Source organism: Ananas comosus, linkage group 16, assembly GCF_001540865.1.
Source record: "Ananas comosus cultivar F153 linkage group 16, ASM154086v1, whole genome shotgun sequence".
Lineage (NCBI taxonomy): Eukaryota > Viridiplantae > Streptophyta > Magnoliopsida > Poales > Bromeliaceae > Ananas > Ananas comosus.
The window spans coordinates 10,503,091-10,521,408 of NC_033636.1; the positions used below are offsets into that span (position 1 = coordinate 10,503,091).

At 36.7% G+C, this 18,318-nt stretch overlaps 4 protein-coding genes across 4 annotated transcripts in view; all 4 read right to left on the bottom strand.

Moving 5' to 3' along the window:
* LOC109722128 (receptor kinase-like protein Xa21) overlaps window positions 1–7,403 on the bottom strand; it is a 15,248-nt gene extending 7,845 nt beyond the window's left edge. The window contains exon 1 of the mRNA XM_020250015.1: window positions 6,996–7,403. Coding sequence (XP_020105604.1) covers window positions 6,996–7,133 — 138 coding nt within the window. The 5' untranslated portion in view covers window positions 7,134–7,403. The remainder of the gene's footprint in view (window positions 1–6,995) is intronic.
* Window positions 2,066–2,637, bottom strand: LOC109722629. The gene has a single exon (XM_020250733.1). The coding sequence runs from the start codon at window positions 2,605–2,607 to the stop codon at window positions 2,215–2,217; it is 393 nt and encodes a 130-aa protein (XP_020106322.1). The 5' UTR covers window positions 2,608–2,637; the 3' UTR covers window positions 2,066–2,214.
* Window positions 7,774–11,618, bottom strand: LOC109722626 (receptor kinase-like protein Xa21). Its single transcript, XM_020250727.1, has 2 exons — window positions 8,844–11,618; window positions 7,774–8,365 (listed from the first exon to the last, which is right to left on the bottom strand). The coding sequence occupies exons 1-2, from the start codon at window positions 11,560–11,562 to the stop codon at window positions 7,980–7,982; spliced, it is 3,105 nt and encodes a 1,034-aa protein (XP_020106316.1). The 5' UTR covers window positions 11,563–11,618; the 3' UTR covers window positions 7,774–7,979.
* On the bottom strand, window positions 14,859–15,464 carry LOC109722502. Its single transcript, XM_020250591.1, has one exon. The coding sequence runs from the start codon at window positions 15,408–15,410 to the stop codon at window positions 15,006–15,008; it is 405 nt and encodes a 134-aa protein (XP_020106180.1). The 5' UTR covers window positions 15,411–15,464; the 3' UTR covers window positions 14,859–15,005.

Genomic DNA, 18,318 nt, shown 5'->3' on the forward strand with positions numbered 1-18,318 from the left:
GCATTTTAACATTTTTTTTAAAAAACTACCTTTTTGCTACAATGTAACAATCATAATGGAACCAAACACATCCTTAACTATTTCAGTCTCCAAAGCATCTCAGAGAAATATTTTTTTCTACGGAGATAATGTACTATAATAATTTAACTATGTTATGTTCCAACGGGATCCTTAGTACTTAAGCTTCATCCACTCTATTATAATATTTTAAAATATATTTTTTATTAACTTTTTATAAAAAAATATTTGATTGATTGAATAGAGATGATGATGTGGCGTAGGCCCGTAGACTTTGTAGTCAATGGAACTGGGGTCTCGTCGCACGCTAGTCAATAAATAGCGGTCTTCGTCTCCTATCCTCCGGACGTGGCTTTCATTTTTAGGCCCAGTAGGGGAGACTGGGTCTTATGCCCGGTTGGCTTTGAGAGCACGTCCGATTTATGATTAGAATAAAAATAAAACTTCAATTTAAATTATATCAGAATAAAAAAATAAAGTAATAAATTATTTAAAAATATTTGGCTCATAAAGGAATTCTAAGCCACAATAGTATCTTCAAATGGGCCGTATCGTACATGTTAGGAAATGGAAGATCCATGTACATGTTAGGAAATGGAAGCACCATCGACTTTGGACAGACCGCTGGTGTGAGAAAGTCCCCCTACAATCATTATTTTCGGACATGTATGACACGGCAACGCCCAGAAACATGAGAATTAAGGATTGTTTGACGTGTGACGGGTGGAATTGGAACAAAATCATATGGAGAAACAGTTCTGTTGAGTTCGGATCAAGGCCTAGCTTTTCAGCACTTAGGGAAAGGATATCCGAATTTAGAGCAGAACAAAGGCCGGATAGAGTTTTGTGGAGGTGGAGCTCTGACGGTCGATTCTCAGTGAAATCGACCTATTCAGCTTTGAATGATGGGGATACGAGGGACGTCCGAGCAAACAAAATATGGAACTTTCGAATACCATTAAAAGTAAAAGTGTTTTGTTGGATTGTCCTCAGGAAGAGGTCTTCGACGGTAGACAACTTGATAAAGAGAGGATGGGTCGGAAACACAGCTTGTGTGCCGTGTGGGGTTGAAGAAGAATCAGTAGACCATTTATTTACACAGTGCGTGTTTACTAGATTCCTAATGGTGATGACTTTGGACGGCATCCAGTCCGAGGATATTGGAAACGACGTGAAATTGGTCCGGAATATGTGGATGATTAGATAAGGGTGCCAGATATAGAGCGATAGGTTGACTGGACTTATAGCTTGCTAGTGGGTTACTTGGGAGGTCAGAAACAATATGATCTTTCGAAGGACTCCGACAAACCTCCTATTAGCCGTCAGCAAAATCAAACAATTAAAGTACAATGTGGGGGCAAATTATCCCATCGAAGTAACTTTTTATTTTATTTTATTTATTATTTTTATTATTTTTACTCACTTTGCTTGAGACCTGCTCTTGCCTCACCCTTATAGCCTAATTCATACTTCCAAATGAATGAAGCGGGTAGCATGCTATCTTTATCTCAAGAAAAAAAAAAAGAAATATTTAGAATTTTGAGGGAGATTTTAGTTAAGAAAGAAAAAAGTTTTCACGAAAGAGGAAAAGTTATCTGTGAAAGAGAGTTTTAAATAATTTATTTTAAAATAAATCAATACAGAATTTAAAATCGAATATCATCGTAAATGGATTGGTCATTTTCATTCTAGAGTGGAATGAGAATTAAAATTTGATTTTTTATAAAATAAATAACAACTATCAGAATTAGTGAATTTTATTCTTGTTCGTAGCCTAACATGAGTGAACGGAACGAGTCGGGAGAGTCATCTGTCGTAAAATTGGGCTTTAGACCCATTTGGAATTGAGAGTCATATGGTGTTTGGTACTGAGAGTCATCTGGCGTCCTAGTGCAGCGGTGGTCCTGTTGCCTCCTTCGCCTTAATTTAGGGTTGGAGCCCTGGAGGACCGGTTAAAATGAATTACAAGGTTACGTAGTTTCTAATAAAGGATTTTAAAAAAAATTTTGACTTCTTGAAGTTGGAGTGGCTAAAGTAATCAGACCAATTTTTATACAAATCCAACCATCAAATGGATTATTCCATTTTATTAATAAACGTATAATACATGACACATAAGATTACGCTGAAGTAAAGTACGCATGCGGTGATCGGCTGCATACTTCGTCCCAAATTCATGAAAAGTACAAAACAGCATTAATCGATAGCTGCTGGCTTCTCCGCTGCAGTTGCATCAGTGGCACCGTCAGTCTTACAATTATTAGAGACGAACAGCAAGTAGAACCCGAAGGTTACCGTTGCCGCGCCTGCGCACCACACGACCACCGCCACGGGCAGCGGAAGGGTCTCCGCGACGCAGTACGAGAACATCGCAGTCAGTAAAGTGGAGAGCGACCAGACCGCAGCCCTGATGATGCGGCGGTGAGGGGAGCCGTGCGGCGCGGCCTCGTAAAGGCAGATGCAAATGTGGAGGAGAAGCAGGATGAGGACGGAGACGCACGCGAAGAGGCGTGCAGCAGAAGAGTTGGCGGAGACGTAGGCAAGGAGGAAGACTGGGACCAACAAGCGGCCATACGAACTTGGCGTCATGAATCCCAGAACTGAATCAAAATCGCGAGAATTTTTTTTTTTTTTTGAGAAAATAGATAGCAAGCTACCTGCTTCATTCATTAGGTAATCGCGATAAATATTACACGCTGAATATCTAATAAGTTGCAACTTAACGTTGGGAGCCTTATTAATTTATAGGTGCTTTATATCTACTTCTCAACAAGAATGGTATCTTTCCACGAAGTTCTGTTGATTCTTTTCCCGCTGCCCAAGGACTATTGGGGCAGCAGAAAAGGGTGCTAACGCGCTTGACACCCGACATTTTATCCAAATCACGATTCGGAATGAAGCAGATTTATTTGATGTTGAATTAATATAATGTTGATTATGAGTATAATTAAAAACTAAAATTGGACAGATTCGGGTTGGAATCTAAAACTCAAACCAATTTTATAATAATATAATATATTAAAAAATAATATTATTTATTATATATTTTTTTATAATTTTATAGTTGTTTTTTACTTTGGATATTTTAATTTTAATATAGTATATTTTAAAATTTGGTGAAGATAAATGATTGTTTTCGGTTCGGATTTTGATTTTTTTTTTGGCTGCCGAGTTTGGTATAGTAGATTTTCAAAATTCGATGGTTTTGAATTCGAATTTCGAAGTTCAGTGGTAGGGTTTATGCTCATGATTTTTCAATACCCATCTCGTGTGTACTCTACTGCACTTTTTTGACAGCAGAGAGCAGAAGTACCAATCAAGACAACTAACCTTTAGACTTCTACCGACTGTCTCTAGAGCATGTGGTCGTACCTAGAGCAAGTGGCAAAAGGCTTGATGGTTAGTACTCGAGACCCAAGTTCGAATCCTAGTTGATTCGCATTTCCAGTTGAATTTATTTCTAAATGAAATAAACGAAACGGATAACGCGCTACCTATCTCTAAAAAAGAAAAAAATTAAAAAAAATTTTTAAAAAAAGGCTTTTAGACTTTCTTTGGGGTTGTGATAAGCTTTCTAGTTTGTGATTAGAAAGTTTAGATTTGTTTTAAAAAAAAATTATAGAGAGAAGTAGCACTTTATTTGCTTTGTTGTTTTAAGAGAAAAATCCGCGCGTTGCGGCGGAACGACTTCATAGAAATAAATAAATAAATAAATTTAAAAATAACAAAACAAAGAGTTAAAAAATTATATAATATAAACAACCGAAAAATAAACAATTAATTAAAATTTGAGAATAAAAATATCACATACCTCATTATTTAAATCATAATACATTAAAATGTGGGGATTAAACTGTTATTCGTCCTATATTTTTATTTTAAGGATGAAAGTGTAAATCCAATCTTTCAATTTTTTTTATCCAACTTTTTATATGTTAGATTTGAGCAAGTCAACGATATTTTGACAATTCTCGCAATTAAATTTTATAAAATATAAAATTAATTTAAAGCTCTACAATTTTCTTTTTTTTAATCGTATAATTCTAGCTATATCTTAAATGCTCAATATTGTAATATTTAAAATTTATATTTAATATACAAATAATATAAACTATTTAATAATTATTTTATATACTTTTAAATTTTTATAGACAAAATACTTCTACGTACATGAAAGCAAAAAAAAAAATTGAAAGTCAGAGGAAAAAAAAAAAAAAAACCTCCGTCCTGCTCTCCCACTACGTGGTCCCACCCCACTGATCTCTGATTGAACTTTAAAAAATAATAATTAAGCAAAAATTAAGATGAAGAGAGAAATTATTATTATAATGTATAATATAACTTTGTTAGAAAAAATATGATTTATGTTCTTGACATTTTTCGCTCTATTACTTCTTATCTATCTTTATCCTTTAATTTTTATTTTTTATTTTTAACTTTTTTTCATGTTTCATTTTAATTTTCTTTCTTCTTTTATATATTTTAGATTAATTGTTTAGCTGCACCTAATTAAAATTCTAATATTAATAATCAACCAAATAATTTAATTATTTAAAATTATTTATATATTTTTAAATTTATAAAAATAAATAAAATTTAGATAAATAAAAAAAATGTATAATTTTTTAATATGTATTTAAAAGAACAAATATATAAAAATATTTTAAGAGAAAAAAAGTTAAAGAGATAAAACAAAGACAAAAAAAAAAGAAATCCATCTCATGCTCTCCATCTCCTCCCCTCGGCTGGCGCCACCCTCTCATCTCTCCCTCGCTCTCCCTCTCCCTCATCTCGCTCCTCTCCCCACCAGCGTGTGCCCCGCGACTGCCCGCCCCGCGCGCACACGCACTGCCCGCGCCCAAGTGCCGCCGCCCGTGCCTCCGCTCAACGCGCCACGGCTAGCTCGCATCCCCAAGTCTCAGCCCCCGTCTCGCCTCTGCCGCGCAGCTCGAGCTCCGCGCCAGTCCGCCCGCGCTCGCCGCGGCCGCGCCTTTGCCCGCCGCCACCTCCCACACCGCCGCCACCCCGCGCCGGCATCGCCTGCCCCCTCTCGCTCGGCACCGTGCAACAGAGCAAACAAAGGAAAAGAGGAGGAGAAAAGCTAAAAGAAAAAGGAAAAAAATAAAGGGGGGAGACAGTATGTACCACCGTCGAAGGGTATTAGGGCCAGCGTTGGTAGGGCATCGAAGGCCAGCGTTGTTGGGGCATCGAAGTCCAAGTGCCTTTATATAGCCACATGGGTCGAAGGCAGCAAGCTGGACGCCGGCCTCCTCTAGATCTATAGAACGCCGGTGAACGTGGCGCGAACGTGCAACATGATGAGACAGTGATCGGACAGCGAACGGGAAAGGACCTGTACAAAATGGAGCACGGCGGAGGATAGAGTGCCAACGCGTTGCTTGGGAGGTGGGCGGTAGGCGAGCCATACGGTAGACGGGAAGAATGGAGAAGCTTCGCCGGCGACGCGTCGACGATAGCATGGCGACAGGGAGGATGCACGTTAAGTGCAAGGCGTTGCGGTGGAGTGGGCTAATTAATGGAACCGCTGAGGCAACAGAGAAGCCCTTAGCCAAATTAACGCGTGTGTGCCACATCATGCACAAAATTGGATTTCATTAGATTTGTGCCACATATGCATACTCTGGATTTTATTAGATTTGTGCCAAACATGCAAACTCTGGAGTTTTCAACACAAAAATAATTGAGATTTAAGTAGATTTGTGCCACCTCATGCTAAAAAAATATTAAAATACAGCAGTTAAATATGAGAATAAAAATATAAGGTAATTACTACAGTAAAATATGAGAATTAAAATATAAGAAGTAAAAAAAAAATTATAAAATTAATAAGCCATATTTATAATTGCAATAGCTTGAGTTTGAAATTGCAACTCATTAAAGTTTGAGAACTAAAACTTTACGTATCTCATACTTTCAACAAAAAAAATATAATCCATTAAAATTCGAGGACTAAAGTGTTCTGTATTTTATAGTTTAAGGATCAAAAGTGCAATTTTTCCTCTTTATATGTTAATTTTAATCCAAACAAAGATAAAATTGAGCATCGATCGGGTTTATTTATTTAGTAATTTTATTTGAGAAAAGAATATATTAAAATATTTAATAAATTTTAGAATGCCTACTTGTTAAAATTAAAAGTCAACCAATCACATTTTGGATATTTCAAAATATTTTAAAAGTAAAATTTATCGTTCATTAAACTATAAATATGGTATTTAAGTTTTATATTAAAATTAAAGTAAAAACGTACAGAACTTTTCTAAAGTACGAATTATTTTGAATTAGCTATCCAACCTTTAAAAATTTAATTTTTACTATCTAACCTTTTTATATATTAAGTTTAAGTCACTTAATAATACATTGACTTCAAAATTTGAATGTGTCGTTTACAATAAATTTAATTAGTACTTCATTCAATTTTTGCAACTAAATATATTAAATAAGTAATTAATTTAAACTTCATCCATCGCTCTTTTATTTTTTATTCTACAATTTATATTTAAATAATTAATATTATAAAATTAAATTTGATATTTAATACATATAATCTAAACTATTTAAAAAAATGTATATATTTTAAATTTTTATAATGAGAGAGAAAAATTAATAGATTTTAAAAAAATTAGCCTCTCAAAAACAATAGAAAAGAAAAAACTAAAAATAAAAAATAAAAATATATATAAAAGAGGTATGGGCCCACCTCAGCCGGCTGGGGCCCACCCCTTATAACTCCTACCCGGCCCCTTTTATGCCATGTGTTAAAAACTGGACTTTCATTATGTTTATAGAAGATAGTACGCTATTTGTTTCGTTTATTATTTTTTTTACTGAATATTTTGAATATTAGTAATAAAGGATTTGATTATTAGTATCTAATATTTTAAATTTAAGTCTAGGGGTTTTTTTATACGGATCGGACTGGGAGGGGGAGAAAGGAGGAGAGGAGAAGCGGTTACCTTCTTCTTGCTAGCCATGGCGAACACCTTCAGTGGTCGTCTTCGAGAAGGGAGGAGATGCGAACGGGAGAAGGGCGACGACGACAACGACAACGACGAAGAAGAAGAAATGGCGGAGGCGATCGCGGAGGCTGCCATATTTTTTTTAGTGGGATTGCTGTGTAAATTCGATGGATTTGGGATTTTGAGGTGGAATTATTATTCGAGCAAAGGTATGTTCATCTCCACTTCTTTTTTTTAGCTCAATTCTTTTTTTTTCTGGGAGTTATTATTATTATTATTATTTTTTGTTGGTCTAATTTAGCATTGCCAAGGAAGCAGAGGAATCAGATTTGGGCCAATAGAAGTTGGAGAGGCTTATCCCTTCATTCTCCAGGATGGGGCCACTACAGAGCCTTGAAATAACTGTAGCCATGAAAAAGGTGCTCCTCTCCTAACCATGAATAAATCATTCTCTTTCTTTTTTTTTTAACATTATTTTACTTTTAGCAAAATGTGCTGATAAATCCTAAACTTGTCTTTCATAGTCTTAGTTCTTTGATTTTACATCAAATTACTTACTTATCAATTTAAATATATGTTTTTTTTTCCCTTTTTGCTAGTTTCTAGATTTATTTTTCCTGTTAGATCCTTCAGCATTGTTTCAGTAATTCAACTTTGCTCCCTCAAGTCTACTCAAAACTACATGAGACTAGGAAAGAGGCACTAGAAATTTCCTCAAACATTTATACTTCATCTTCAGCAAACATTTGTTCTAAACATCAAAAGGTTTAAAAAAAAAAAAGGACTTAGCAGTATTAGAGCTCTTTGTCTATCCAGCACCTACAAGGCGCTTTTGTATAAATTGCTAACTACCAACTACAAATACACGTATTCTGTGTGCTTGGATAAAGTTTACATCCCTGAGAAACATTAACGATTTCACATGGATCATGAAGCATAGTTTCGAAGATATGCTTCCTTTCTATCTTCATTTCCTCCTTTCTACACATCCTTCTTCCCTAGCAGCATTTCTCGAACTACATGCAATTCCTTGATGACATCTCCAATCAGCATTCGCTCGGTGGGGAATTGCTTTGAACACATGAGGCCGACTCTAAGCAATGAAACTATGCACTGAAATGCTTTTCCGCCAGTTGGTTCCTTCTCTTCGAAAGCTTCGTCTTCATCATCTGCTAGTTCTGCGAGCAAGGGAGTATCGACAATCTCAATGACCCTATCAGGGAAGGCAATCTCAACATATCTGTGAAGGCTTAGATCTTCTTTAAAGATGTTATCTGTGGGTCTTCTTCCTGTCATCATCTCCATGAGAAGCATCCCAAAACTGTAGATGTCTCCATGTGCAGAGACTCTGTTCCCCGCTCCATACTCTAGGACAATCAAGATATATGGGAATGAATAAGTTTGTAAGTCAATGTCTTCATAAAAACTAGTGATACGACATCTGCCAAGGTTTAAAGGATAATTGTTCTACAAGTTTTAAAACTGTCGTTTGGTCATTTGCTTTTTCGAATTTAATATTTTATTACGTGGAGTAGAGTAGAGGGCCATCTATACAAATTTAGCTGTTCCTGATAATATGGATGCAAAGTTTCACTTTAGAAGGGTAAACACATAATTATCTAAGTTGCAAGGGATCTATATACAAAAGTCTCATAATCTTTCTGGGTTCGTTGTGTATTTATTGACATTGTTGCTCAAAATTAGAGTACATTACACAGATTTCCTATCCTTGTATCCTTTTATGCATGAATCACAGTAACTAGATTGTATATGATATCATTTTCGAAAGCTTAGACAGTATTATCCAACAGGAAAAATAAAAAAATGTGGCAGTGATACACTAACCTGGTGCTACGTATCCAATCGATCCTTTGAACCCGATCGAGCTTGCTGACTTTTGGGCTGTCCGGAACCTGGCTAATCCAAAGTCCCCCACATGAGCAACCATGTCATCATCCAAAAGAACGTTGCTTGGCTTCAGATCACAGTGCACGATCGGTGTGCCAGAGTGGCAATGAAGATAATCCAATGCAGAAGCCACATCAATTGCAATGTTCAATCTTTGCAGAAGGCTCAAGTGTTTTGATTCAGCTTGTGAGCTTGCTTCGTGATGCAGCCAATCTTCCAAACTACCATTCGGCATGAATTCGAAGACTAGCGCTTTGAATTCATTCCCATTGTAATCTGAGCTCGAACATGAAGTTATTATCCTTACGAGATTTCTATGTCGAAGGTTCTTCATGGCTTCACACTCTGCTGTGAAACTTTTTAAAGCTCCAGGTGTCTGAAGGTTGAGAACCTTCACGGCCACAACCTTTACACTATCTTCTCCCTCGCCTTCCAATACTCCTTTGTAAACAGAACCATAGCTTCCCGTGCCAATTAAGTTAGTCGCTGAGAATCCGTCCGTTGCTTTAACCAATTCAGAGTAAGAGATTCTCAAATGGTCTTTCAGGGATGTTGAAGGATCTCTTGCAGATTCCGGCCAACATCGAGAATAGAAGAAGAAGAACAATAGCAAGATTGAACTGATAATCACGGAAGCGACTATAACTAGAATCACGATTATCAGTGTTCTAAAAGTGTGTTTGTTTTGTGGGGATTTGATATTACAAGGTGGTAAATGAAGTTGCTTGATTCCTCCGCAGAGCTTGTTATTCCCCCGGATTGAAAACGCGCTAATATTTGAGAAAACCCCTGTTTTCGGCACTTCACCCTCGAAGTTGTTGAAAGAGAGATTCAAATAGTAAAGGCTGCTGTAATCCTCAAAAAAACTTGGAATCTCTCCGGATAAATTGTTGCTTGCGAGGTCCAATTCTTGCATAGCTTTCAGTGCTCTAAAAGAAGATGGAATGCTCCCCTGTAAGGCGTTCATTTGTGCGTACAGAAACTGAAGAACTTGGCACTCGCCGAGAGTAGAAGGAATTGTACCGGATAGTTTATTCCCTTGTACATCCAACATCTCCAGATTCTTCAAATTTCCCACTTCCGAAGGTATCGGTCCTACAAGAAGATTATGTGAGAGGACAAGATCTGTTGAGAGAGAGGAGATGGCCATCACGTCTTCAGGTATCATACCACTCAGCTTGTTATAAGAAAGGTCTAGCTGCTGCAAATGATGTAAGTTACCGAGTGTTTTCGGTATGTTCCCACTAAATTCATTTGAAGGTAAATATAATACCAACAGCCGGGAGAGATTTCCAATTGTGGACGGGATTTCTCCGGTGAAGTTATTATATGAAAAATCCAATTTTTGCAAGTTTTTGAGCATCCCTATTGATGCAGGGAGACTACCTGCGAGAGTGTTATTGCCAATTGAAAAAAGGTTTAAGTTCACCAAGTTCCCAATCCCTTCGGGAACGTTACCTGAGAACGAGTTTGACCCGAGAGTGATGAATACAATCGAAACAGAGAGGTTGGAAATTGAGGTTGGTAGCAACCCACTTAACTTGTTGTTGTGTAACAACAGATATTGCAAGTTACTGCAGTTCGTTAAGGCCGTGAAGAAGCTCCAATCATCAGGTTCTTTCACTTCGAGTGAGTTTTCATAGAGCAGCAGCTTCTGAAGAAGCTGCAAAGATCCGATCTCTGGAGGGATGGTGCCGCTGAAGAAGTTGGTATTGATCTCAATATCCGAAAGCCTGGTGGCGTTTGCTAGTGAAGCTGGGATTGGTCCGTGGAACTGGTTTTGATACATGAACAGAGCTTCAAGGCGAGGAAGGGTCTCGCCAACATCCTGTGGGATGCGGCCAGTGAGTCGCTCATTGCCGCCCACCAAGAGGTCGACGAGGGAGGAGATATTCCAAATGGCCGGAGGTATTGTTCCCGATAAGTTGTTGATGCTTAAGTAGAGGAACTTGAGGTTCGAGAGGCGGCCTAGTGTAGAAGGAATGGCGCCAGAGAGTTGGGTTCGCATTAGGTTGAGAAGACGGAGGGAGGTAAGGTTACCTAGTGAGTGGGGTATTTGGCCGGATAGTGTGTTGCGGTAGAGGTCGAGATATGTGAGGGAGGAGAGGTTTGCTAGGTCGGGTGGGATCTCACCTTCGAGTTGGTTGTATCCTAAAGCAATGGTTTCGAGGGCCGAGCAACGGCCGAGGGCTGCGGGGATGCTTCCGCGAAGAGAATTGTGGCTGAGGTTTAAGTACTGCAGCCGAGATAGGCGGCCAAGCTCGATGGGGACTTGGCCATCGAGTTGGTTGTTAGAGAGGTCGATCGTCTTGAGGAAGGTGAGGTTGGCGACGGAGGGGGGGAAGGCTCCAGCGAGATTGAGCGAGGACAAGCTCAAGGCCGTGACTCTGTCTGGGTGGCGGCGGCCTCCGCATTCGATGCCTTGCCAGCTGCAGAAAGGAGCGGACTCGTTCCACGAACTAAGCGCGTGTGACGGATCGGTCAGCAAGGACTTGAAGGAGAGGAGGGCAAGGCGGTCAGTGGCGGCGTTGGTGGTGTCCAGCAGCACGGCCACGGCGTGAGCCCGTGAAGAAATTGCACGGTGGTGATGGCACGAAAAGAGAACAAGGAGGGCCACAAGGATGGCAAAAGTGGAACGTGAATGCAGCAGCGACATAACTGCAATCTCGGGCCAACGGTAATCGAGTTCAGCTCAGGTGTGGAAAGCTTACATGCAAACTCTTCTTTTTTCTCTCTCTCTCTCTCTCTCTCTTCTTAATGGGCAGAGAGGGAAGAAAACTAACTACGACGTGCGCTCCCCCAGCAAGAATTTAAATGCCGTAGCACGGGTGGTGCTGAAAATTTACCAGCACAGTCTGGCACGGTCCGTGCTGAGTCGTACCGATGCGTGCCGGTGCCGACACATAATGATATAAAATATTTATTTTTTTTAGTAACAAAATATTCTAACTATTTAGTATGTTTTTTATCATATCTTTTAAACTTTATTTAAAAAATTATTTATTAATTTAAATAATAGAGGGTTTTGAATTGTGCTATCGGCACGGGGTCTGTATCGTGTCAGTATCGTATTGATACGGTGAATATGGTCCATACCGACGGGCACTTAAAACCTTGCTCCGACGCTGAAGCTCGAAAATTACGGATGTGAAAAAAATAGAGAAAATTTTGGAGCGGTAGTGCGGTACCAAAGCGCACGGCGGTCTAATCAGTTTTTTTTTTAATAATAATAAAAAAATAAATAAAACTAAAATTAAGAATGAATTAAAAAATTCTGCAACTACAAAAAATTTCACAGCTTCATTTTTAAATATAATTCCAAATGATCTCTAATAATTTAAAATTTATTTTGACTTTTGAATTTTTGAATTTTTAAATTTAAATTTTCAATCAAAAATTCTAAATTTGAAATCTTGAAATTTTCAAAATTTGAAACTTTAAAATTTAAATTAAAGTTAAAATTTAAAATTTTGAAATTTTAAATACAAGATTAAATTTTAAACTTTAAAACTTAAAATTTGGAACTTGGAATTTGAAACTGAAAATTGAAATTTATAATTTAAAATTTAAAATATCAAAAATATTATATTAGAATTTAAAATTTAACGGGAGGATGTGGAGTTGAAGAATTGTAAAAATTTTTTTATTAGGTTGGACGGGATTATTATTTTACTTTTTTTTTAAGGTATAATTTAACTATGGGAAAACTTCAAATACCTTTCTTTGGTTTCATTTTTTCTCACTTTAGTACCCTATGGTTTAAAGTGTATTAAGTTAGTACACGTGATTTTGCACTTTTTCACTCTAGTATTCTGTGGTTTAAAGTGTATCAAGTTAGTACCTTGTGGTTTCGCACTTTCTCGCTTTACTATCCTGTGGTTTCACGCTTTCTCACTTTAGTACCCTATATTTTAAAAATCACACGGTACAAACTTAATACAAAAATAAAACAACAAGGAACTAACTTAATACAAAAATAAAACCACAGGAAACTAACTTGATACACTTTAAACTACAGGGTACTAAAGTGAGAAAGTACGAAACCACATGGTACTAACTTGATACACTTTAAACCACAGGGTACTAAAGTGAGAAAGTGCGAAACCACAGGGTACTAACTTGATACACTTTAAATCACAGGATATTAAAATGAAAAAGTATGAAACCACGTAGGGGGTTTTTGAAGTTTTCCCTTTAGGCGGTGTTTGGTTTCATGTAAAAGTGCTCAGAAAAAAAAAATTTCGGTAAAGTGATTTTTCCCTTATTTGGTTGCTCGTAAAATAAAGATTCTCGGAAAAAATAGAGTTTTCGTTTTCCTCCCGCCTTCCGCGGAAAACGAAAACTTGCTCCAAAAGGCGCGGCTCACAGCCGCTCAAAAAGGCACGGTCCACGAGAAAGCTTGGTTATCGTGGACTGCTTGAGTGGTCCAAATGGACCACTCACCCACTCCTCTCTCTCTCTCTTATATATATATATATATATATATATAGAGTAAGTTTACTGTATTTTCGAAANAAAAATATTTCTCTGAGATGCTTTGGAGACTGAAATAGTTAAGGATGTGTTATGTTCCCAAGGGATCCTTAGTACTTAAGCTTCATCCACTCTATTATAATATTTTAAAATATATTTTTTATTAATTTTTTATAAAAATATATTTGATTGATTGAATATTGATGATGAGGACTTTGTAGTCAATGGAACTGGGATAAAAATTCTATGGGCAGCGGCCCCAAATTATTTAATTTGGGGCCTGTTCCGGATGGGCGCCGCATGGCACAGGTTCCACGCGGCGCCCATCAACCACTTCTCTCCCAATATCGGGAGAGCAATGGAAATTCCGGGCGCACCTGGTGCATCTATACTAAGTGCACCACAAAATTAATTTTTGATTTATAATTTTTTAAAATTATAATTTTATGTAATAATTTATTTATTTTTTTTAGAACTTATCATGTAGAAGTTAAAATTTTACACTATTTGGTTTCAAAAAAAATTAGAAGTAATAAAAATTAAAAAAATAATTTTATGGTGCCCCTAATATGGATGCACAAGGTGCACCCGGAATTTCAATGCTCTCCCCATATTGGGATAGCAGTGGAGGATGGACCCCGTGTGGCACCTGTGCCATGACCGGCCCCAAATTAAGTAATTTGGGGCCAGTGCCCATAGAATTTTTGTCCATGGAACTGGGGTCTCGTCGCACGCTACCCAATAAATGCTGGTCTTCGGCCTATCCTCCGGACGTGGCTTATTTTCAGGCCCGGTACGCAGGGAAGACTGGGTCTTATGCCCGGTTGGCTTTGAGAGCACGTCCGAATTATAATTAGAATAAAAATAAAAACTTAAATTTAAATTATATCAGAATAAAAAAATAAAATAATAAATTATTTAAAAATATTTGGCTCATTGTGAGAATGAAAATCGGAACGAAATATTTAGAATGTTGAGGGAGATTTTAGTTCGGAAAGAAAAGAGTGCTCATGAAAGAGAAGGTATTTATGAAAGAGAGTTTTAAATAATTTATTTTACAATGAATCGAAACAGAATTTAAAATCGAATATCATCATAAATGGATTGGTCATTTTTATTCTAGAGTGAAATGAGAATTAAAATTCGATTTCTATAAAATAAATAACAACTATCAGAATTAGTGAATCTTATTCTCGTTCCTAGCCTAACACGAGTGAACGGACCGAGTCGGGAGAGTCATCTGTTGTAAAATTGGGCTTTAGACCCACTTGGCATTGAGAGTCATATGGTGTTTGGTATTGAGAGTCATCTGGCGTCCTAGTGTAGCGGTCCTGTTGCCTCCTTCGCCTTAATTTACGGTTGGAGCCTCGGAGGACCATTTAAAATGAATTACAAGGTTACGTAGTTTCTAATAAAGGATTTTTTTAAAAAAAAAATTTGACTTCTTGAAGTTGGAGTGGCTAGAGTAATCAGACCAATTTTTATACAAATCCAACCATCAAATGGATTATTCCATTTTATTAATTTACGTATAATACATGACACATAAGATTACACTGAAGCAAAGTACGTATCCAGTGATCTGCACATACTTCGTCCTGAATTCATGAAAAATACAAAGCAGCATTAATCCATAGCTGCTGGCTTCTCCGCCGCAGTTGCATCAGCGGCACCGTCATTCTTACAATTATTATAGACGAACAGCAAGTAGAACCCGAAGGTTACCGTCGCCGCGCCTGTGCACCACACGACCACCGCCATGGGCAGCGGAAGGATCTCCGCGACGCGGTACGAGAACATCGCAGTCAGTAAAGTGGAGAGTGACCAGACCGCAGCCCTGATGCTGCCGCGGCGAGGGGAGCCGTGCGGCGCAGCCTCGTGAAGGTGGACGCAGATGTGGAGGAGGAGAAGGGCGAGGAAGGAGATGCACGCGAAGAGGCGTGCAGCAGAAGAGTTGGCGGAGACGTAGGCAAGGAGGAAGAGCGGGACCAAATACAGGCCATACGAGCTGGGGTTAAATAGATTGGCCATGGATCCAAAATAAAGTGAAATCAAAATCTGGGAAAATATATATTACACGCGCGCTGAATCTCTAAAACGTTGCAAGTTAACGATAGGAGCCTTTAAGTTATAGGAGCGTACGTCGGCGCATTTATTCGAGGAAGTTGCATGGCATTTGTTCATACTTCTCCAACAAGAAAAGTATATATTGACCGACTTTATCTATTACAGTAGGTCTTTAAATTTAGTTGATAATGTGAAACATATGAGCTTTAAATTTGAAATCTCAGATATTAACTATTAAGTCTTTTGCTACTTGCGTTAGAAAAGGCCGGTCTATTCTAATTTAAGTTAATACCGACATTAGTTCCAATATACAACTTTGTTTTTCTTTCAAAATAATTTAGTGGAGTAAAGGCCAAGGTAAATTGAGAAGAAGTTTCATTCATGACTAAATGCTGCTAACCGTTTACATGATGTTCAATGTATATATTGTGTGTGTAGAGCTAGGCTGGAATACTATTAATACCACCAAGTTATTGATGCTATTAATTTTTCGACCTTGAGATTAAGGGATGTGCGGTTAAAATGATGGTGATCCTCTAGGGTTGAGTGGGTGGTTGGTTGAATAGTATGATCTAACGAAATGGTCAAAATGGTAGATATAACGGTAGAAAACTTAGTAGCACTAAGTGTTTGGTGCTATTGATAGCATTGTAGCCGAACTCGTGTGTGTATGTATAGAGTGTGTCTCCCGTACTTTCGAAATTACGAAAACCTTCGTACTTGTAAATTGTTTTCGATGATAGGACATCCGATTCGACGATCGGCTGCGTTAGGCATAATCTACGCTATTAGAACTATCTAGAAACTAAAAAGTTTCAAGAATGACTATTTTAATGATCGATGTAGCACATTTTTAAGTTCAACGGTATAGAACAATCCAAATTATATGAAACTTTAATAAAAAATTTTACTTAATATCAAAAGCAAGATCAATACTTCTGATTTAAAATTTGAGTCTTTTATCACTGTTTTTTATGAGATTTTTATTTTCAGCCGTTCATTTTGAGGCTACTCGTTCAATAAGCAAATGAAGTCAAAAAATTAGAAAAATTGATTTCTAGATAGTTTCAATAGCGTAGGTCGTATCTAATGGAACCGATCGTATAATCGAATATCCTATCATTTAAAACAACTTAAAAGTATAAAGGTCTCTGTACTTTTAAAAGTATAGAAGCTCAATTCTGTATAAGGTTAATTGCATACAGGTTCTTGCAAATATATCCCTATAAAGTTCAATTTTCATAAGTTATCCCTGTAAAAGTCCTAATGTTTTCAGATGTCTCTGCTATTAGAATCTGTTAGAAAAGTTTAGTTAACCATAGGTTAAATGCTTTACCCGGATTAATTTTTGACATTTTTACCCCTCTTATATTATACTGTTATAACTTTTGGAGGAACATATTTGTGATGGCAAAATTGAAAATATAAACAGTTTTCTAACGGCTCTCTAACGGTAACAAACCAGAGGGACATATTTGAAAATATTAGGACTTTTGCAGGAATAACTTATGAAAGTTGAACTTTATAAAGATATATATTACAATTCATTATATTTGCGAAAACCTGTATGCAATTAACCCGAGAGAGAGAGAGAGAGAGAGAGAGAGAGAGAGAGAGAGAGAGAGAGAGAGAGAGAGAGTCCGGCGGGTATACCCGTACTACCGAGTTATTTTCGACGATGCGGCTTCCAAATTAACAATCGGCTCCGTTAGACTTGATCTATACTATTGAAGGTATTTGAAAACTAAATTTTATAAATTTTCGACATCATTTACCTATCAAACGAGTAGTCTAAAAATGAACGGCTGAAAATAAAAATTTCATTAAAAATGATGATAAAAGACTTAAATTTAAAATCAGAGATACTGATCTTATTCTAAATAGTAAAAAAAAAGTTTTTATAAAAAATTCATCGGATTTGAATTGTTTTACACCGTTAAATTCACAAATGCATCACATCGGCCATTGAAATTATCATTTTTTAAACCTTTTGATCACTTGCCAAATAATGTCGAAAAATTATGAAATTTAATTAACAAATATTTTTAGTAGTGTAGATCAAAATAATTTGGTAGCACGAAGTCCTTCGTGCCACCGATAGTATACCAGCATAGTTTTCTCTCTCTCTTATAAAATAAGAGTAGGTGATTCTTTCCCGCTGCAGAAGGAAGATAGACTTTGAGGGCAGCAGCCAGCAGATAGATTCGGTATAATTTTGATTATGTGTATAATTTAAAAAAGGAAAACTTCAAAATAATTCATGTGGTTTCGCACTTTCTCACTTTAGTACCATGTGATTTAAAGTGTATCAATTTGCTCCCCTGTGGTTTTGTTTTTATCTTTTCTATAGCTTTTTTCTTAATATTTCGTTAAATTATATATAAAAAACTTCAGATACCCATCTATATTTACAGAATATTTACTTTAGTACCCTTTAATTTTAATTTTGTCACTGATTTAAGAAAAAAAAATAATAAAATTGATAAAAAAAAGAAAAAAAATGAAACCACGTGGGGACAAATTAATACATTTTAAATAACAGAGTACTAAAGTGAGAAAGTGCGAAACCACATAGGGAGTTTTCGAAGTTATCCCATTAAAAAACGAAAACACGACGGGTACATCTTCGGATTTGATTTTTTATCTATATCATATCGGGACTCAAACTGATTTTATAATAATATAATATAAAAATTCAAATTAAGTTATTTATATTTTTTTGTAATTTTATAGTTGTTATTTTTTTTACTTTGAAGTTTGGATTTTTAAATTTAAGAAAAACTTCAAACACCACCCCTATGATTTCACACTTTCTCACTTTAGTATCATATGGTTTAAAGTGTATCAATTTAATATCTTGTGATTTTATTTT

Coding starts and splice junctions, on each gene's coding strand:
- LOC109722629 (XM_020250733.1), bottom strand. CDS start 2,607: ATGACGCCAAGTTCGTATGGCCGCTTGTTGGTCCCAGTCTTCCTCCTT.
- LOC109722626 (XM_020250727.1), bottom strand. CDS start 11,562: ATGTCGCTGCTGCATTCACGTTCCACTTTTGCCATCCTTGTGGCCCTC. Junction 8,366..8,843: donor GATTGGATACGTAGCACCAG/GTTAGTGTATCA, acceptor TGATTGTCCTAG/AGTATGGAGCGGGGAACAGA.
- LOC109722502 (XM_020250591.1), bottom strand. CDS start 15,410: ATGGCCAATCTATTTAACCCCAGCTCGTATGGCCTGTATTTGGTCCCG.